Genomic DNA, 23020 nt, shown 5'->3' with positions numbered 1-23020 from the left:
TTTCATTCTTTCTCAAAAAGCCGGGTGGAAACGGATTAATGAGAATTTCGGAAACGGATCCATATTTTTTCGCTAGAAAATAACAAAAAGAGGGAAATTAACGTTTAGAAGTCGAGTTGCCAAACAGGATTCTTGAGAATTTCCCCTTTTCCCATTCTCCGGCATCTGGAAAGGCGATGATTCAATTTTAATTAGAGCTGCAGAACACTTTCTTAGATGTTGGTAGGGGCAAAATCCATCGATTCAATAATCGCCTAGCATGTGGCACCTGGCCAGCCTTGACACTGAACTTGCATCTACAGTGCAAGGACAAGGAAGTCATTTTGTCCATTCTTCAGGTATAGGAACTTCGAACAAAATGGAAAGTGCGCTAGGGGAAAGACCGAACCTAGCACGACACCTTTCGTAAAAATTCGAAGGTTTGAAATAAGAAAACGAGCCCCAGGAGGGAACTTGAAAGTATCCCATATAAGCATGGAATCTGAATCCTTCGGTAAGTCAACCAATAAGGAAACACTCCAAGAAAGACAAGTATTTTAAACTGCTTAGGACTCCGATTCTATAAAAAGACCCCAAGCTCAAAGGTATGTATCTCACATGTCACATCTAAGATCATTGGCATACCGTTACTCTGCTTCACTGTAGTTTTGATTAAACAGTTTTGGAGATTTTATTAATCTTAGTTGATTACAACTAATATCAGTCACTGCTTAAATAGACTCCTTACAAGATAAGCATGGAGAGATAGGGAAGAGATCATGAAAGGATAATCATAATCTCTCTATCTAAACTAACTACTTTCTCAACCAAATCTAAAACCCAAGACTAGACGATCAGATCCACCAGATCTGATATACTCGAACATGCCCCCTCAAATGTACGTGGATTGAAAAATCAACATATGTTTGTGTGGACCCCGATCCGGGACGGGCGTGGAGGACGGGCCCCCGCGCGAGTCTCTCTAGATCGTCCACGTGAAGGAGAGCCCCACCAAGGAACTCTCGAAAGAGTGCCCCTCACAGCATGAGCGGCGATGTAAAGTGAGATACCTCTCGATTCGGGGACTAGCCCAGATTCGAGGCGTATCTTAAACAAAGAAGAGTCGCCATCCAAGGAAGTGGGCCCTGGATCCCATGCTGTGCTCTGTTGCAACGGATAACCAGAGATATAAAATAGGGTTCGTGCCTGATGACGAATGGGGAAGGGATTAGGCGCCCCCAATTCGCCCAAGTGCTAGCACCTGGTCTCTTATGCCATTTATTATTAATTTTGAAGAGTTTTGGGGCGAAAATCATGCGAAATGAGAACGAATATCTCCGAGATAACGTCTAGCTAATCATGCATGTCTCGGAGATGAATAAGAAGCACACACAAAAGAAATGAAAGATATGTCGCCTAAGAATAGCTAGGTTATGAGTGCCATGCCTAATTGGTGTCTAAGTTCTGGTGGACAAGCACATGCATGCTACAGCTAAAGGTATAGGATCTGTACATAAAAATAAGAAAACACAGCAAAACACACAACACAACACGACTCGACACATGACCCGACACGACAAACCCTAGACTTTAATGCAATACTTGACTCGGACCAGGATGGCCATCCATCCTAGCTGCACTACGTATCCCGGCCTCGGGAAGAATCAGAGCCAACGTAGTTCGGTGCCCTATTCTAAACTACGATGCCTAAAACTCTAGGACCGCTATCCTAGACTCGATCCACTAGACTCGACTGATGTTTAAAGCTTTTTGTGCGATTGCTTAAATTCAAGTGGATTGTAATTTTTAGGACTCTATATGCCCTAACTAATGCAAGTTGATTAGCCTTAAGCTAATGCAGGTGGGCCCTACATCCTATGTGTATCTAGGCTGTGCAACATAAAGAAAACCATGGGCTGACTATATGCTTCCTAGTCTAGCCATCGGTTCGACTAAGTGTCTGACCGATCGACTCGAGGCCTCCTAACTCTAGGGACACTCACACGACAGGACACACCACATCAATACAAATCAAGACCGACTCCTAACTCTAAAACACCCTAAATATCTAGGACAGACTCCTAACTCTAGGGGAAGATCTTTTTGAAAAGGTTTTGAAGTTTTTTTTTGTATTTTTTTGAGGTTTTGAAGTTATGAAAAATGGTGAAAGTTGTGAGAAATATTTACAAAAATGGTGTCTAAAAATGGTGAAAGGGTGTAAAAATGGTGACTGAACTCAGGGTGCCAGCAGCACGCCTGAGCTGCCTACGTACCCCTCAGCTAGGGATCAAGCCATCCGTAGTTCGGACCAGAATTCCTAACTACTCTGCACATGACTCAAGATTTTTTTTTGAAATTTTGATTTTTAAAATGTTTTTGGATTTTGAATTGTTTTTGAAATGTTTTTGAATTTTCAAGTGTTTTTTGGAATGTTTTTGTTGTTTTCAAGTATTTTTGAAATGTTTTTATTGTTTTTTGACACCAGAGAATAAAATCCTATCATCATACGGGTAGGGAGACTTCTGGAATCCCGCAAAGGTTGGATAGCATCCTATGCTTTGCGGGGGAACGAACAGGAAAATAACTCGGCAAGGGTTGGACAGCATCCTATACCTTGCAGGAGCGGGTAAAGATCACGACTTGATGAGAGGATGGACAGAATCCTAACCCCTATGATAATAGGAAAAACTCCTGGACTGACTGAAGGACTAACTCCTGTGCTGAAGACTGTTATAATTACTATTTATAATTACTATACAAGATTACTATTCAAAAATACTATTCATAATTACTATTTATAGGTACTATTCAAAACTACTATTCATAATTACTATTCAAAACTACTATTCATAATTACTATTTATAAGTACTATTCAAAACTACTATTCATAGTAGGACTCGTTGATGTGGGACCCGCTGTTGTGGGACCCGCTGCGGGACCCGCTGTTGTGGGACCCGTTGATGTGGGACCCGCTGGGACCCGCTGATGTGGGACCCGCTGATGTGGGACCCGCTGATGTGGGACCCACTGCTGTGGGACCCACTGTTGTGGGACCCGTTGTGGGACCCGCTGTTGTGGGACCCGCTGTGACCCGCTGGGACCCGCTGTGGGACCTACTGATGTGGGACCCGCGGATGTGGGACCCGCTGTGGGACCTACTGCTGTGGGACCTACTGATGTGGGACCCGCTGTGGGACCCGCGGATGTGGGACCCCCTGTGGGACCCGCTTGTGGGACCCGCTGTGGGACCCGCGGATGTGGGACCCGCAGATGTGGGACCCTCTGTGGGACCCGCTGTGGGACCTACCGCTGTGGGACCCGCTGTGGGACCCGCGGATGTGGGACCCGCAGATGTGGGACCCTCTGTGGGACCCGCTTTGGGACCCGCTGTGGGACCCGCTGTGGGACCCGTGTGTGTAGTGCAAAGAATGAATAATTAAAAAATAATAAAAAATAAAATAAAATAAAATAAAAAAAAAAAAAAATATATATAAAAAAAAAAAAAAAAAAAAAAAAAAAAAAAAAAAAATGAACTTACGCCACAAGAGATCCAGGAAGGTGTTGACAGAGTCGTGCTTGTGTGGGGCCCGCTGATGTGGGACCCGCTGATGTGGGACCCGCTGGAGGTGGGGCCCGCTGGAGGTGGGGTGGAGGAGATGTGGATGCCGGTGGAGCTCCGGTGGTTGGTTGGGAGGATGTCGGAGAAGGTGGCCGGAATCCGGTTGGGTTGCCGGAGGAGAAGAGGTGGTGGTCTGTGGTGGATGGAGGGTCGGATGATGGTGGTGGTGATCGGTGGATGGCCGGTCGGAAATGGGTTTGGCCTCGCCGGATTCCGGCTGGGTTGCCGGAGGAGAAGACTCTCTCTCTCTCTCTCTCTCTCTACAGATCTCTCCTCTCTCTCTCTCTCTCTCTCTCTCTCTCTCCCCTCTGCAGATCTCTCTCTCCTCTTTCTCTTTTTTCCTCTGGTTTTTCCTTTCTTTTCTTCCTCTCGTTTTTCTTTTTTCTGTGTTGTTTTTTTTTTTCTCTTCCCCCCTCTGGTTTCTCCTCGCGAGAGAGAAGAAAACCATCATGAGTCATCATGAGGGGGAGAGAAAGTGAGAGTGGTTGTCCCCCTCATGTCCCCCATTTTCTTAATTTTTTTTTTTTTTTTTTTAAAAAAAATAAAATAAAAAATCATTACATGCATAGGATACCAAAAGAAAACAAAAAACATAATCATTGCTTACAAATTTTAAAAATCAAAAGAAAATGATGATGTCCCCTTTCTTCTTTCTTTGAATATAATCGGATCCCACATCAACGGGTCCCACACAAACGGGTCCCACACCAGCGGGCCCCACACAAGCGGGCCCCACACAAGCGGGTCCCACACAAGTGAGCCCCACACAAGCGGGTCCCACATTATATATATATATATATATATATTTTTTTTATTTTATAAAAACAGGGTGGTGATATTGACACTACCAATATTGATGGGCGCACTATTGGCGGAAAAATTGATGGACGCACCATCCAATCGTGTCTTATTCGAAATCTGCTCTGCACCGTTCCAGGATAATTCACCCCCCTTTTCTGGTTTACACTACGGTCCTTTCTCTGCTCGTTCGCTAGGCAAATGTACTCGGATTTTGACGAAATTTTGCGGGGACCTAGCTGGGACCCAAAGCTAGCCTAGGGTTAAGTTTGGGACCCTAGATCATTGATCTGATGGGGTTTTGCACAAAATGGGAAGGGTTTAGGGCACGGTCAAAATGGGGTGTCTACAGATGCCCCTCTTTGGCAGAGCGCGCTTGTCGCGCGAATGTCAAAGCTGAACAGACAACACATTTTGACTGGCCCAAGATTTCGAACAGAAGGGATGCAAAAGGGTGGCGAGATGGATCGACGAGACACATTCTCATCGAGAAGGAATGATAAGATGAATTGACGAGACAGAATCTCGAAAAGAAAACTGAGATGGACTCTCAAGTGGTAATGAGACAGACTCTCACACAATGCAGAATGGAATGATTAGACAGCATCTATTTAAGCCATTCAGGGATTTGGAGATTGTAAAGCGGAATGATTAGACAATATCATGATCAAACCTAAATTTGGATCTGGGACAAGCGAAATGATTAGACAGCATCTTGATCATTCCTGAATTGGGATCTGAGAAGACAGCATCTTAACAGATGAACACAGCGGAATGATTAGACAGCATCATGATCAAACCTGGATTGAGATTTTGAGAAGACAGCATCTTGACAGACGAACGTTGCGGAATGATTAGACAGTTATCATGATCAAACCTGAATTGGGATCTGAGAAGACAGCATCTTGACAGATGAACGAAGCGGAATGATTAGACAGTTATCATGATCAAACCTAAATTGGGATCTGGGAAGAGAGCATCTTGACAGATCAACACGGCAGAATGATTAGACAGTTATCATGATCAAACCTAAATTGGGATCTGGGAAGACAGCATCTTGACAGATCAACATGGCGGAATGATTAGACAGTTATCATGATCAAACCTAAATTGGGATCTGGGAAGACAGCATCTTGACAGATCAACATGGCGGAATGATTAGACAGTTATCATGATCAAACCTAAATTGGGATCTGGGAAGATAGCATCTTGACAGATCAACATCACACAATGCAGAATGGAATGATTAGACAGCATCTATTTAAGCCATTCAGGGATTTGGAGATTGTAAAGCGGAATGATTAGACAATATCATGATCAAACCTAAATTTGGATCTGGGACAAGCGAAATGATTAGACAGCATCTTGATCATTCCTGAATTGGGATCTGAGAAGACAGCATCTTAACAGATGAACACAGCGGAATGATTAGACAGCATCATGATCAAACCTGGATTGAGATTTTGAGAAGACAGCATCTTGACAGACGAACGTTGCGGAATGATTAGACAGTTATCATGATCAAACCTGAATTGGGATCTGAGAAGACAGCATCTTGACAGATGAACGAAGCGGAATGATTAGACAGTTATCATGATCAAACCTAAATTGGGATCTGGGAAGAGAGCATCTTGACAGATCAACACGGCAGAATGATTAGACAGTTATCATGATCAAACCTAAATTGGGATCTGGGAAGACAGCATCTTGACAGATCAACATGGCGGAATGATTAGACAGTTATCATGATCAAACCTAAATTGGGATCTGGGAAGACAGCATCTTGACAGATCAACATGGCGGAATGATTAGACAGTTATCATGATCAAACCTAAATTGGGATCTGGGAAGATAGCATCTTGACAGATCAACATGGCGGAATGATTAGACAGTTATCATGATCAAACCTAAATTGGGATCTGAGAAGACAGCATCTTGACAGATCGTAAAAAACGGAATGATTAGACAGCATCATGATCAAACCTAAATTGAAAATTTGATTTGAAAAATGCGTTCAAGTTTTCTCGAATCCTGATTCGTTAAAACTGATATCTCAAACATCAATGCATGCTAGGTATCTTTTATGGTCTGACTTTCGTCAGGACATAAAAGATGCCCCTAGTAAAATTTCGCTTCCAGTTCAGGAGTCTTAACACAACTCAAACAGATCCAAGCTTTCTTTTATGAAACTTGGGTTACAAAGATTTTGAAGGTACAAGAGACCGACTCTTGCCGAAAGGTCTACCACTTTTATGCCAATTGCAAGGGCTCCGGGCCTCAAAGGCTTTCAAAATGCACAAGAGACTGGTTCTGCCTGAAATACTGTCAATTTTCTGCCAGCTATCAGAACTTCAGGTTGCAATGACTTTCAACTTCCAAGCAGACTGATTCCGCTTGACACATCTTCAACCTCCCGTCTGCTGCAGGAATTTCAAATGGGCCTGAGAGCTTGCCGCGCTTCTAGACCATGTATAGGTCATTTCGCCTTTTGGAGATGCGACTTCAGTTTCTGGTACCTGCTACCTCAGCTTTTCGAAAGGATACTGGACCAAACAGGTCATTTTGGGACACACCTGACTCGACTGAGTACATGACTTTGACTTGACAAAGAATGACCTTGACGACTGCTTGACAAAGGACTTTTGGTGATTACACGACCGAGTTACAAGACTGACTTTGAAGAAAGACTGAATCTGCTTCTCAATTTGATAATTGTTTTAAGATGGTACAGTTTACCACTCTTGGAACTCTTTGAATACCGTGTTTTAAGGTGATTTCGCCTCTTTCTGGTATTTAGTCATGGTTATTATACCTTTTGGATTGCTCGGTTTTAACCCCTAGCTTAGAGGAATATCAAAGGAAGCCTTGCCGGCACTTTTCAGACCTTGAAGTGATGCCGATACAGGTATGACGTCTTGCTAGCTTCTGAAATTTAGTCCTTCGCGAGAAGTCACTGCCATGACCAGACTGCCTTTTGGGTTTTCAATCTGGCGGACCGCTTGCCTTAATTTTTGCCTGGACTGCCTGCCCTTGCAGGTTTTCCATCCAGCAGGCTCTGCACCCTGATTTTTGCCTAAGCCGCCCTTTCGGGTTTTCAACTTAGCGGGCGAATGACCCTAACTTTTGCCTAGACCGCCCTTTCGGGTTTTCAGTCTAGCGGGTCTAAGACTTCATTATTCTTTTCTTTTCTTTTTCTGTTTTGCCACAAACCTTTGCCTTATCACACCAGGAGGACTTCTAGGTGGGTTAGGGTTTGAAAGAATTGGATTAGGATGTTTGCATTGACTGGACCGAATCTGGACCCTTCCAGATAGCCTACGTACCTCCAAAGAGTGAGGATCAGGTCCGCGTAGTTCGCCCCTTGGGGACTTCGGGTAGAGATTGCTTTGATTTAAGTCTCTTTCTTTTCTTTTCTTTTTTCGAAAGCTTTGAAAGATTTGACCGAACCCGAGTTTGTCAGGTTGCCTACGTACCCTGTGGAAAGGGATCAGGTCATGGCGTAGTTCAGGCTTTGCATCTTTTATGACGCAAGTCATAAAAGATGCCCCTGGTTTGAGTGTGACAAAGAAATTTTGATTATTGGCTCAAAGGGTTTGCAAACGGTCTTTGACTTTCCCTTCTTCTTTTTTTTGAATGGGATTTTTGGCTTTGAAGCTCAGATCGACCAAGGACGGCCTCCCGGTGTCTCAAGCATAATACTTTTTAAGTTGATCAAGGTTTGTGGGTTCTGTTAGTTTTTCACCATTTTGATCAAGGAGTCTGACGGCTTTTCCAGGCAGGACTTCATCGACAATATAAGGACCTGACCAGTTTGGCCTGAACTTTCCTCGGGGATCATGGACCGGTGCCCTGTAGGACTTCAAAACGAGGTCACCCTTCTGGAGATCTCTGATCTTCACCTTCTTGTTAAAGGCTTTCTCAATTCGACGCTGATATCCCTGGACGTGATACAGGGCTCTGAGCCTCTTCTCATCAATCATCTGCAACTCCTGATACCGGGCCTTTGCCCACTCTGATTCTGGCAAATCAGCTTCCATCATTACCCTTAACGAAGGAATTCTCAGCTCAACTGGTAGGACCGCTTCCATCCCATACACTAATGAATATGGCGTAGCTCCCGTAGAGGCCCTGATCGACGTTCTATAAGCCCACAAAGCATATGGTAACTTATTTGACCAGTCCTTATACGTCTCTGTCATCTTGCTGATGATGGCTTTGATGTTCTTGTTTGCGGCTTCGACGGCTCCATTTGTCTGAGGCCTGTATGGTGAGGACTTGTGATGCTTGATCTTGAACTCCTCACAGAGGTGTACCACTTCTTTCTTGAAGTGCGATCCATTGTCTGAGATCAGCTCATGCGGTACCCCATATCTGCAGATGATGTTTGTTCGAATGAATTTGGCAACTGAGGCTGAAGTCAGCGATGCGAAGGATGCGGCTTCGATCCACTTAGTGAAGTAATCGATGGCTACCAGGATGTACTCATGCCCACTTGAAGATTTTGGAAACACCTTTCCAATAATATCGATTCCCCAGACTGAAAACGGCCACGGCGAAGTCAGAGAATGTAACTCAGAAGGCGGCACATGAATGAGATTCGCATAAACCTGACATTTATGACACTTTTTCACAAAAGCAAAGCAGTCAGCTTCCATGGTTGGCCAGTAGTACCCAAGTCTCAGGATCTTTCTCGACAGCATCTTCCCGTTCATGTGAGGCCCACAGACTCCTTCATGCGTCTGCTCTATGAGATTAGCTGCTCGATCTTCATCTACACAAAGAAGTTGGATTCCATCAAACGACCTCCTGAAGAGCTCATTGCCACAGATAATGAAGTTAGCCGCCAACTTCTGGAGAGATCTCCGCTCTTTTCCTGACGCTTCAGGGGGGTGCCCTTGGCCTAAAATGAGATTCTTTATATCAATGTACCAGGGCTTTCCATCTGGACATCGGGCTGCTATCTCTATAGCGTTCACATGCGCTGGAGCCCATTGTAACCGCACTGCTAGAGGCTGAACTTCCATTGATGCAGAGATATCTAACATTGAGGCTAGCGTAGCCAAAGCGTCCGCGAAATGATTTCTTGTCCTCGACAGATGAGTGAATGTAACATTCTTGAACCTCCTGACCAGGGAATCCAGGTGCGTGTGATACGGGATCAATCTATCCTCCTTTGTTTTCCATTGACCATTGATCTGACAAATGATCAAGATCGAGTCCCCAAAAACATCTATCCCTTGAATATGCAGAGCCAAGGCTGCTTCGAGACCAGCAATGCAAGCCTCATACTCGGCCTCATTGTTGGTACACTTGAACTGCAATTTGATGGACACAGGGATGTACTCTTTCTTCGGAGATATCAACACTGCTCCAACTCCTTGACCTCGATTGTTCACAGCACCATCAAAATACATCAACCATTTGGTGCTTTGGACCTCCTCTTCTACAGCCATGATCTCTTCATCAGGAAAATCTGCCGTTAGAACGGCATTCTCATCTATAGGCGCATCAGCCAACTGCTCAGCTATCACACGCCCTTTAACTGATTTCTGGGTCACATAGGCAATATCGAATTCAGACAATAGCAGCAACCATCTGGATGTTCGCCCGGTGAGAGCGGGCTTCTCGAACAAGTATTTCAACGGATCCATCCGTGAGAGTAAGAGAACCTTGTTCGATAACAGGTAATGCCTAAGCCTCTGAGTTGCCCAAACCAGTGCCAGACAAGTCTTTTCCAAGATAGAATATTTGATTTCATACTCCAGCATTTTCTTGCTGATGTAGTAGATAGGCTTTTCTTTCTTCGACTCAAGGTCTTGCTGGGCTAACATGCAACCCATAGCTGTGTCAGTGACAGACAGGTACAGCAACAGTGGCTGGTCCGGGATAACTGGTGACAGGATAGGAGGCAAAGTTAGACACTGCTTGACTTTCTCAAATGCTTCCTGACACTCATCATTCCACTTCTTCGGAGAATTTTTCTTCAGCAGCTTGAAGATGGGTTCACACGTCATTGTCAACTGATTTATGAACCTTCTGAGGTACTGAACCTTTCCCAGGAAACCCCGGATCTGCCTCTCGGTCCTCGGCGGCTCCATCTCTTGGATTGCTTTGATCTTTTGAGGATCTACCTCGATCCCTCTTTCGCTGACCATGAATCCCAACAACTTCCCTGAAGTGACCCCGAATACACACTTGCTCGGGTTCAAGCGAAGCTTGTACTTCCGGATCCTTTCAAAAAACTTCCCCAGGACTGTGGCGTGCTCTGGTCGAGTCTTGGATTTAACAATCATGTCATCGACATAAACCTCGACCTCTTTGTGAATCATGTCATGCAATAAGGTGGTAGCCGCCCTCTGATAGGTTGCCCCTGCATTCTTCAACCCAAACGGCATTACTTTGTAGCAATATGTTCCCCATGGAGTGGTGAACGCAGTTTTTATCATGTCCTCAGGGGCCATCTTGATCTGATTATATCCGGAAAACCCATCCATAAAGGATAACAAAGCGTGACCAGCTGTATTATCCACCAGGCGATCGATGCTCGGCAAAGGAAAGTCATCCTTGGGACTCGCCTTGTTTAAATCTCTGAAATCCACGCACATTCTGACTTTTCCGTCCTTCTTGGGCACCGGTACTATGTTAGCCAGCCATTCCGGATATTCAACCACTTGAATGAAGCCCGCATCTAACAGCTTCTTGACTTCATCATGGACTTTCAATTCCCATTCTGGTTTTAATTTTCGAAGTTTTTGCTTTTTCGGCTTGGCGCCTGGGATTAAGGGAAGACGATGCTGGACTATGTCTTCGCTTAATCCTGGCATGTCATCATAGGACCAAGCAAAAACTTCTTCGTATTCTTTAAGCAAAGTGATTAATTCTTCGCGCTCCTCCGGGGATAACGTTTTTCCAATCCGTATTTCCCGAATTAAGGTTTCATCACCTATGTTGACGATTTCAATTTCTTCTTCAAGTGGTTTAGCCCGACGCTGCTCCTCCTGAGTAATCATGTGTTTGATCTCAGGGGGAGTTTCGTCGACATCCTCGTAAGAGGGGGAGTCTTGATCATTGTTATTAGTTTTATCAATTTGAGAAGCAGAAACAGAGACAGGAAGATACTGAAACGAGTCCTTTATTTCATTCATAGAATCAAAGTTTACATCATTGATCAACTGGCCCACAGCAGGCTTTACAGTATGCTCAAAAGGAAAGTTTGCATCGTCAACTGAAATGCTGACACTTGACTCAACTGGACCATGTATGGACTTTGTAGTATATTCCATAACAGACTCATCTTCATAGACAACATCTATACCGGAGGACTCGCCACCCACACCAGGAATGTCTAAGCTTTCTAAGGTACCTGCATCCAAAGAATTGTTAGAAATAGCAGACTTTATATTTGACTCGGAAACAGACACATACTCAGAAACTTGAGACTCTTTTAGAGGAACATGACCACACTGAAGAACTAATTGAGGAATGACCTGAGAAGTCCAGTTATCAAGGGGTACCTCAGCTGGGGTAATTCGGCCCTTCGGATTCAGGAAGCGTGCATCTTTTCCGATCATAGCAATGACCGGTGCCTCAACCTCGAAGAGGGAGTCCAGAAGCTGCGACTCTAAGTTCTTAGCCCAATCAGATTCCTGCTTTTCGACGGCTACAATCTGTCCATGGAAGTATTCATCTGGCAATTCATCAGTGGAGAAGATTTCAAAACCTGGTAACTCTTTTCCAGACTCATCAAACCACGGCTCGGGAAAACCATAGAACGGGCGATCGGCTCCTTCTTTCCTGTACTTACCATTCATCAACAGACTGAACGGCCCCATAGGCAGCTCTAGGCCCCGACGACGCAGCTCTGCCCACTTCAGCATGTACTGCTTTCTCTCCTTGATCTCTTTCTGGGTGGGTTCATATCCTAACCCGAACAAATTGTTTGCAACCTTCAGCTCCGGCCACTCAGTTAAACCTTGCAGGCTTCTCCCCAGACCAGTTCCAGGAATATACCCATACTTGCGCATTATTCGGGCTACCTGCGCATTTGTACTGGACATAAACAAAATTTCCTCCTTCATGGCTTCTTCCATAGTAATGGTTGAAACTTCAAGTGAAAATCCAGTCAGACTGACATCTATGGTGCTTGAACCGATCTGCTCTTGGGAAATCTGCCCAACCTCTGGTTCTGGATCCCCTCTAACAGTGATAATTCTGTTATTCTTGATGAACTTGAGCTTCTGATGGACAGTGGAAGGAACTACTCCGACTTTGTGAAGCCAAGGTCGGCCGAGAAGGAGAAAGAAAGAGGTCTTGATATCTAGAACTTGGAATTCTACGTCAAACACTTCACCTCCGATCTCAATTTCGGTGACCAAGGTGCCGATGACGTCTCTCCTAGTCCCATCATAAGCTAGTATCCCCTGCTCCGACGGAATATAGTCATTCGGCCCAAACCCCAAGGCAGTAGCGGTGCTCAAAGGACACACATTCAGAGCTGACCCGTTGTCGACCAAAACCTCTGGCACTTTCTTCTTATTGCACACGACGGTAATTCTGAGAGATTTTGTGTGATTCTTACCCTCCGGGGTCAAATCTTCATCCGAGAAGGACACGGTCATAGCTGATCTGGCCATAGATACGAGCCCAACCAGCTCATCAGGGGTTATATTCACAGACACCTGCGCTGTATTCAATTCACGAAGTATAACCTGCCGATGCTTAGGTGATGACATCAACAGACCCCAGATAGAAATATTAGCTTGGGTCTTTCTAAGCTGCTTCAACAGAATGTCCTCATCTTCCTCAGGACTCAACCTCTGATTCTGATTCTCAACAGCTCTGGCAATCTCAGCGGGATTCTCTGCTCTCAACTCAGGAGGCTTAAAGAAACGTCCACCGCGGGTAACATGGCGAACCTCATCACACTGATCGTTCAACAGCAGCAAGTCCTCATCTTCAAGCTTAAGGACATATGGGACTTCGCTTTTCTCCTCCTCCCCCTCGAATCTGAGGACATAAGGACATCCAGAGGATTCCCCAACTTCGTGCACAGAGGATAAGACATAAGGCTCTTCGCGCTTTAATTCTTCATCATCGGATTCCCATCTCAAGATATATGGCTCATCAGAGATGACTGCGCATATACGAGAATGGTCCAGGACAACCTCTTCAGTAAGAATGGCATAGACATTTGGAGGAGGCATAGTATGCGTCGGCAATGGATTCCTGGTGACATTGGGAAGAGCTTCCACCACAATTTCTTTTGCCTCGATCTTATCCTGGATCCTATGCCTTAGTGCCAAACATCTGTCAGTCAAATGCCCAACACTCTGGTGATATTCGCAGTACTGATCTTTTCTCCAGTATTTCGGGAGAGGATTGGGAACTTCCCGGGGTTCTAGTAGAGTGATCTTCTTGTCTCTCAACAGCTTTTTGAGAGCTACAGACAGGGAATAAGGTAAAGGAGTGAACTGTCTGGGCTCATTTCTTTCCGGACGAACTCCTCCGGGACCTTCTCTCCTAACTGGACGAGCAGTATTCACGTTGTTAACTTCCTTCGGAGGCGCCATAGGCCTTTTTCCCTCTCTGACATCTGAAGTGGAGGCCCTAGTTCTCAGGCCGCCCTTAGCCAATATGTCTTCGATCCTAGTCCCGGTCTTAATCAGGTGATCGAAGTCATTGAAGTACTGGATTGACATATGGGGAAAGTAAAAAGGGGAAAGGTTCTTGACGGCAATCTTGATAAGATCGTCATCCGGTAACTTGTGGGTCATTTGTGCTGCCTTTCTCCTCCATCGCCGAATGAAGGAAGTAAAGGTCTCATTGGGTCCCTGCTTCAGCGATTTCAGGTCCCTTTTTGTCACATCAATCCCCTCTTCCATGGAGAATTGCTGGACGAATTTGTTGGCTACACCTTCAAGGGTCCTGCTTTCTTCTGGTTTCAGATGCAAAAACCACTTCTTCGCTGTCCCAGTCAAAGTTCTAGGGAACACTAAAGCAATCTGTTCTGGGGATAAACCGTGTTGCTGCAACAAAGGAATGACTGACTTGAGATGGCTACGAGGGCACCCCATTCCGTCGTATTTGTCAAAGTCTGGCATTTTGAACTTGGGCGGAAGTACGACCCCTGGAGCTATCATGAACTCAGACATATCCAAATTTTTGGGACCTTGGCACTTCATGGTTTCCATATCCCGAGTCAGCTTCTCAATTTGGTCAGCCAATTCCTGTGCTTTATCAGGATTTCCCAGGTTAGGAAGACAGTTCTCTGCTGCGTACTGGCCCTCATCAAAGTCTTCGATTTCAGGCAATACAGCTGGCCTGGGAGAAACAAGAGGAACAGAAGGTATAACTGAAGGCTGCTGATTGGCCGGGTCTTTAGAGGTAGAAAGACGATCATTTTTCAGGAGGGCTATATCATCCTTCATGGCACTCAGCTGAAGAAGAATAGCCTTCATCATCTCATTCGTATCTGGATTGTTGTTTCCGGTACCTTCCATTGATTCAGATGCAAGTGAAATGGGTGAAAGAATTTCTGGACAACCAAGGAGAAGCGGCGCAGGAGAAGTAAAGGATTCTGGGGAAAAAGAAAGTCTATTCAGCCTGGAATCTGAAGACGGACGGGACCAGGCCGGTTTTGAATTGACTTTCTTGGGAGCAATGATGTTCCGCTAAGACTCCTGAGTGGAAGTTAATAAGTTAGATTGCACATTTGACAATTGAGATGGAACACTTCACACAAATTCCAGACAAGAGAAATTGAAAAGAACACATTTTCATTAATCACAAATCCGACTGTAGTTACGATTCACAAATCCGACTGTAGTTACGATTGATAAACAAGTAGATGAACCAAATGAGCATAATGAAACTTGAAATTAAAATGACAATTGCATGAAAATGGTCTTCAATGTTCCATGATCCGAGCTCTCTTTCCCGCAGGCTTTTCTGGTAACTCCTTCCGATGAACTTTAGATGATAGAGCAAGTCTCTTAGTGGTAACCTTGTTTCCCCAAGCAGCTATTATAGACTTTATGAGACCGGGAGTAAGCTTTTCGCAAGGAGGAGGGGTTACAAATCCGGGAGGACATGGATTTCCCGTGATCTGGTGAAGCAGACGAGTGGGCGCATAAAAGGTTGACTTTTCCAAACCCATAAGATACACAAATGGGTGTGGGTAGGTGCTAGTGATAACATGTAAGCATGAATGACTCACCCAGTGAAATTGATCCTTCTCCACGTGTTGCAACCAATTACGCCACTCATCAATGGATTGAGGTTTATTGGCCATTGGTTGCCACGAAAGATGATCCTTGAGGGTGTACTGAAGGGAACTCTGTGGCCGAAGGATGGTGAGTTTTTCACAGAGCCATAAATAAAGTAACTTGACGCACCCATGGAAATTATCTTTCACCTCTTGCCTAGCAATAAGATCCAGCCCAGAGAAGGTTTCTGCTAGCATGAGGGGGACAGGATTCCTTCCTTCATGAATTTGATCGACTACACTCAATAAGGTCACAGGGGCAATACTGGAGTCTTCACGGACAACGTGACGTGCAAGGACACCAAAGATTAAGGCACTGCGTCGACAATTTTGGAAACGGGAATCGATAGGGTCAACGTTTTTAGAAAAACGCTCAATGAGGTCATCGAATTGCACGTACGTGTCTTTGAAATAGGGCATAGCATCAACAGTTTGGTTCTCGAAAAGCTTACAGAAAATGGAACGAGGAGACGCTATACTCGAAGGTTGGATCCAGAGTCCCTCGGGTGGGAGTTCTAACAGGGCGCACCAATCCTCGAATATAGGACAGATTTCAAAGGGACCAAATTGAAAAACATGAAGAATAGGATCCCAGAGTCTTGCAGCTGCTTGAAGAAATTGCCAATTCACACCGGATGCGCTCAAATTATTAAACGTGCTGATGAACCTGTCGGCCGTACTCCACTGTGCACGCTCGCGCGGGAGAGCTCGAATTGACTCACTTATCCAAACCCTCATCACTTTGTTCGACATGATTTAACCTAATCACAGATAGGATAAGATCAGAAGAGAGGGAAGATAACCCTGAATAACGAAATAATAGGGATAATTTTGACCGATCATATGGGAAGGATACAACTGGTGACAATGATTTTGTTCATCAATAATCATAGACTTTCGAATAGATCAGAAAGGTAGACCACGGCCACAAAATGACAGAAGTAGGTCATAGACTGGATCTCAAATCTGATGATGGACATTGACAACTGTATGATCAAGAGGATCGATAATGATAGATCATGGTCATAGAGACAGCGGACAAGCCATCAACCATATCTAAGACAGAGCATGCAAGTAGCGAAAATCTAACCCAATGAGTAATATCCACACACAACACGGATCTATGACACATGAATAGACCATGGCAATGAGAGTGACGAGTATAGACCACTAACCAGGTGACTCTGAAAGAATGTACATATGATTGATTGAACCAGGAATCCCTCACTGGAAAAGAGGGTTCTGATCTAACCAATCGACAAAACGGGACATACCAAAGAGATTTGTACAATCTGAAGACAAAACGACAGATATAGTCTCAACAAAGGTAAAAGAAATACTATCGACTGCATCGAAGGAGTGCAATAGGATGGATCAGACCTGGAACACCTATTGTAAAAAGGTGGCCTGATCTGAACGACCGACTCGACACATAGGGTATGCACAAGAAGATGGCTAAACTGTACATCGACTCAGCGAATAATACATGTACAAAGGAACAAGACCACCGTACACTCAGGAGACAAAACATAGACCATGATCAGGACAAAGACCAGGGAAAATGATTAACCATTTTGAAGACTGAGGAATGAAACTATGTAGCTGATAGTTAGACCAGAAAATTCTATTGATAGACAGACCCTGGTCTAACAGGTTAGCACAAAGACCGATCAGGAAAATAAGGAATCAAGGACTGGACCATGACCATGAAAGGCGGTGAACAAAACCGTCGGCCAGACCCAAACTGAAAGAAGGAATAGACTTTACCTGATGTAATGGATCAGAACAACTCAAACACATGAACCCAACACACCGGGGTGACCGTATGATAAGAGATCACAGGGTAAATCACGATCTAGCTGACAACCGAGCAAGAGTAAGGGTCATCGATCAGGTCTGAAGGAATGCACGACTGCGACAGATACAGAAACCTAATCTAGGAGACATGTCCTAATCTGAGAATAAATATAACACATACACGTACATATATACATACATATCCTAACCAGGGGCACCAGCCCTAACCTGATCTAGCGGAGCCCAGATAATCTTGACTCAAAAGTGCTTGTGAGTGTACTAGAAAACGCGCGGGTAACCACGGTGTGACTTACCCTTCTACACTACATGGGTAGGCTGACTTCTATCCTAGGCTCACATATGCTGGTCGCACATGTTCGTCCTATATGAGTACATATATATAGTGTCCTAGCAAGGGTTCCCTAATTTTGGTTCTAAAGGGAGAAACTAATATATATACATAATATAATGAAATAAAAGTAGGGCCCGGGCATTTCTGCAGGGTACTATGCTTATGACCATACCCTTGATGTATAACGCCAGCACACCCAGCATTATACAAAGTATGTTCATTGCTCATCGGCTGCTGTAGAACACCAGCACACCCAGTGTCTACGGCTGCAGCTCCGGCGCATAGCTCGGAAATAGATACAACGGTTCCCATCTGGTACGCGTCATATCTATTCCCTGAGGCCAATAATGAAAATGATGAAAGAAATAAAGAATATGACAATGTATGATGTGCGATGTGTGAATCCCTTGTTTTATTTACGCGCCTACTTGGTGCCCCTGGATTTCTAACGATAAAGTTCCCATTTAACTTGGTTTTGACCCAAATTTCTTCAAAATTAATAAAAATGGCATTTTTACAGAGTTAGGCAATGTTCCAAGAATTCCCCAGCAGAGTCGCCAGCCTGTGGACCCCGATCCGGGACGGGCGTGGAGGACGGGCCCCCGCGCGAGTCTCTCTAGATCGTCCACGTGAAGGAGAGCCCCACCAAGGAACTCTCGAAAGAGTGCCCCTCACAGCATGAGCGGCGATGTAAAGTGAGATACCTCTCGATTCGGGGACTAGCCCAGATTCGAGGCGTATCTTAAACAAAGAAGAGTCGCCATCCAAGGAAGTGGGCCCTGGATCCCATGCTGTGCTCTGTTGCAACGGATAACCAGAGATATAAAATAGGGTTCGTGCCTGATGACGAATGGGGAAGGGATTAGGCGCCCCCAATTCGCCCAAGTGCTAGCACCTGGTCTCTTATGCCATTTATTATTAATTTTGAAGAGTTTTGGGGCGAAAATCATGCGAAATGAGAACGAATATCTCCGAGATAACGTCTAGCTAATCATGCATGTCTCGGAGATGAATAAGAAGCACACACAAAAGAAATGAAAGATATGTCGCCTAAGAATAGCTAGGTTATGAGTGCCATGCCTAATTGGTGTCTAAGTTCTGGTGGACAAGCACATGCATGCTACAGCTAAAGGTATAGGATCTGTACATAAAAATAAGAAAACACAGCAAAACACACAACACAACACGACTCGACACATGACCCGACACGACAAACCCTAGACTTTAATGCAATACTTGACTCGGACCAGGATGGCCATCCATCCTAGCTGCACTACGTATCCCGGCCTCGGGAAGAATCAGAGCCAACGTAGTTCGGTGCCCTATTCTAAACTACGATGCCTAAAACTCTAGGACCGCTATCCTAGACTCGATCCACTAGACTCGACTGATGTTTAAAGCTTTTTGTGCGATTGCTTAAATTCAAGTGGATTGTAATTTTTAGGACTCTATATGCCCTAACTAATGCAAGTTGATTAGCCTTAAGCTAATGCAGGTGGGCCCTACATCCTATGTGTATCTAGGCTGTGCAACATAAAGAAAACCATGGGCTGACTATATGCTTCCTAGTCTAGCCATCGGTTCGACTAAGTGTCTGACCGATCGACTCGAGGCCTCCTAACTCTAGGGACACTCACACGACAGGACACACCACATCAATACAAATCAAGACCGACTCCTAACTCTAAAACACCCTAAATATCTAGGACAGACTCCTAACTCTAGGGGAAGATCTTTTTGAAAAGGTTTTGAAGTTTTTTTTTGTATTTTTTTGAGGTTTTGAAGTTATGAAAAATGGTGAAAGTTGTGAGAAATATTTACAAAAATGGTGTCTAAAAATGGTGAAAGGGTGTAAAAATGGTGACTGAACTCAGGGTGCCAGCAGCACGCCTGAGCTGCCTACGTACCCCTCAGCTAGGGATCAAGCCATCCGTAGTTCGGACCAGAATTCCTAACTACTCTGCACATGACTCAAGATTTTTTTTTGAAATTTTGATTTTTAAAATGTTTTTGGATTTTGAATTGTTTTTGAAATGTTTTTGAATTTTCAAGTGTTTTTTGGAATGTTTTTGTTGTTTTCAAGTATTTTTGAAATGTTTTTATTGTTTTTTGACACCAGAGAATAAAATCCTATCATCATACGGGTAGGGAGACTTCTGGAATCCCGCAAAGGTTGGATAGCATCCTATGCTTTGCGGGGGAACGAACAGGAAAATAACTCGGCAAGGGTTGGACAGCATCCTATACCTTGCAGGAGCGGGTAAAGATCACGACTTGATGAGAGGATGGACAGAATCCTAACCCCTATGATAATAGGAAAAACTCCTGGACTGACTGAAGGACTAACTCCTGTGCTGAAGACTGTTATAATTACTATTTATAATTACTATACAAGATTACTATTCAAAAATACTATTCATAATTACTATTTATAGGTACTATTCAAAACTACTATTCATAATTACTATTCAAAACTACTATTCATAATTACTATTTATAAGTACTATTCAAAACTACTATTCATAGTAGGACTCGTTGATGTGGGACCCGCTGTTGTGGGACCCGCTGCGGGACCCGCTGTTGTGGGACCCGTTGATGTGGGACCCGCTGGGACCCGCTGATGTGGGACCCGCTGATGTGGGACCCGCTGATGTGGGACCCACTGCTGTGGGACCCACTGTTGTGGGACCCGTTGTGGGACCCGCTGTGACCCGCTGGGACCCGCTGGGACCCGCTGTGGGACCTACTGATGTGGGACCCGCGGATGTGGGACCCGCTGTGGGACCTACTGCTGTGGGACCTACTGATGTGGGACCCGCTGTGGGACCCGCGGATGTGGGACCCCCTGTGGGACCCGCTTGTGGGACCCGCTGTGGGACCCGCGGATGTGGGACCCGCAGATGTGGGACCCTCTGTGGGACCCGCTGTGGGACCTACCGCTGTGGGACCCGCTGTGGGACCCGCGGATGTGGGACCCGCAGATGTGGGACCCTCTGTGGGACCCGCTTTGGGACCCGCTGTGGGACCCGCTGTGGGACCCGTGTGTGTAGTGCAAAGAATGAATAATTAAAAAATAATAAAAAATAAAATAAAATAAAATAAAAAAAAAAAAAAAAAAATAAAAAAAAAAAAAAAAAAAAAAAAAAAAAAATGAACTTACGCCACAAGAGATCCAGGAAGGTGTTGACAGAGTCGTGCTTGTGTGGGGCCCGCTGATGTGGGACCCGCTGATGTGGGACCCGCTGGAGGTGGGGCCCGCTGGAGGTGGGGTGGAGGAGATGTGGATGCCGGTGGAGCTCCGGTGGTTGGTTGGGAGGATGTCGGAGAAGGTGGCCGGAATCCGGTTGGGTTGCCGGAGGAGAAGAGGTGGTGGTCTGTGGTGGATGGAGGGTCGGATGATGGTGGTGGTGATCGGTGGATGGCCGGTCGGAAATGGGTTTGGCCTCGCCGGATTCCGGCTGGGTTGCCGGAGGAGAAGACTCTCTCTCTCTCTCTCTCTCTCTACAGATCTCTCCTCTCTCTCTCTCTCTCTCTCTCTCTCTCTCCCCTCTGCAGATCTCTCTCTCCTCTTTCTCTTTTTTCCTCTGGTTTTTCCTTTCTTTTCTTCCTCTCGTTTTTCTTTTTTCTGTGTTGTTTTTTTTTTTCTCTTCCCCCCTCTGGTTTCTCCTCGCGAGAGAGAAGAAAACCATCATGAGTCATCATGAGGGGGAGAGAAAGTGAGAGTGGTTGTCCCCCTCATGTCCCCCATTTTCTTAATTTTTTTTTTTTTTTTTTAAAAAAAATAAAATAAAAAATCATTACATGCATAGGATACCAAAAGAAAACAAAAAACATAATCATTGCTTACAAATTTTAAAAATCAAAAGAAAATGATGATGTCCCCTTTCTTCTTTCTTTGAATATAATCGGATCCCACATCAACGGGTCCCACACAAACGGGTCCCACACCAGCGGGCCCCACACAAGCGGGCCCCACACAAGCGGGTCCCACACAAGTGAGCCCCACACAAGCGGGTCCCACATTATATATATATATATATATATTTTTTTTTTATTTTATAAAAACAGGGTGGTGATATTGACACTACCAATATTGATGGGCGCACTATTGGCGGAAAAATTGATGGACGCACCATCCAATCGTGTCTTATTCGAAATCTGCTCTGCACCGTTCCAGGATAATTCACCCCCCTTTTCTGGTTTACACTACGGTCCTTTCTCTGCTCGTTCGCTAGGCAAATGTACTCGGATTTTGACGAAATTTTGCGGGGACCTAGCTGGGACCCAAAGCTAGCCTAGGGTTAAGTTTGGGACCCTAGATCATTGATCTGATGGGGTTTTGCACAAAATGGGAAGGGTTTAGGGCACGGTCAAAATGGGGTGTCTACAGATTGATATTACAATAAAATTCCCCAATAAGAAATGTAAAATTCAACAATTTTGATGCACGGTGCTGAATATTGATGAACTGACTACCTAAGATGTCGCCTCATAGATGTTGTCAATGCTGCTGAAACGATGATTTCTATCTGTTGTTGGATGAATGATGCTGCTTGTCGGAGATGCTGTTTCTTGGAAGATGAGCCTTGATAGGATTCATGAGACTCTAGCCTCTACGAGCAAGTTTTCTTGGACTGATTTTAGATATCTATCTTCATTGATTGATCAGTTTTAGATACTGATCTTTAAGGAAATGTGTCGCAATGGACCAAGCCACAATGGGCAACTCATCATGGTCGGTTTTAGTTACCGATTCTCATGGAATGAGACATCATGGGTCAGCTTTTGATTCCAATCCTCATAGAATTTGAAACTGCTCTCTCAAGCACGCACCTCACGGAGGAACCTCAACTCAAACAGGCGAAAGAAAGAAATATAATGCTTGTAATATGTGATGAAAATTTAGAAAGAAAGGGAAGAAATAACAGGAAAGCAACAATGAGCGGCTTATGATGATAGTAGCCCTGGTTAAAGTTGGCAACTCTAGGCACATAGATGATAGTACGAAGAAAATGGGTGTGCATATATCAAATTTGGGGGTATTTGCTCCATAAAATGGTGTGAAAGGATGTGATTAGGAATTTAGGATTGGATAGTTTGGTATAGATGAGGAGGAATCTTTGAATCAAACAAAACGGAAAGGAATTTAACTAAAAACTATAATGGGTGTTGTTATTAATATAAGGGGTATGATATTTTGTTTAAGATAAA

The 23020-nt window shown here is 44.7% G+C and overlaps 1 protein-coding gene across 1 annotated transcript; it reads right to left on the bottom strand.

Annotated features, from left to right (window-relative positions):
* Positions 1 to 11630: 11630 nt before the first annotated feature.
* On the bottom strand, positions 11631 to 14170 carry LOC143852317 (uncharacterized). Its single transcript, XM_077361707.1, has 2 exons — positions 11885 to 14170; positions 11631 to 11760 (listed from the first exon to the last, which is right to left on the bottom strand). Exons 1-2 carry the CDS (start codon positions 14168 to 14170, stop codon positions 11752 to 11754), a joined length of 2295 nt encoding a protein of 764 aa, XP_077217822.1. The 3' UTR covers positions 11631 to 11751.
* Between the last annotated feature and the right edge of the window lie 8850 nt (positions 14171 to 23020).

The sequence above is a fragment of the Tasmannia lanceolata genome, unplaced genomic scaffold, assembly GCF_043159265.1.
Source record: "Tasmannia lanceolata isolate RefF3 unplaced genomic scaffold, GAP_Taslan_0.1 ptg000019l, whole genome shotgun sequence".
Lineage (NCBI taxonomy): Eukaryota > Viridiplantae > Streptophyta > Magnoliopsida > Canellales > Winteraceae > Tasmannia > Tasmannia lanceolata.
This window is presented reverse-complemented; position numbering and strand designations above follow the sequence as displayed.

What these genes read in the sequence shown, in the direction of transcription:
- LOC143852317 (XM_077361707.1), bottom strand. Translation starts at nt 14,170, where the DNA reads ATGACCCACAAGTTACCGGATGACGATCTTATCAAGATTGCCGTCAAG.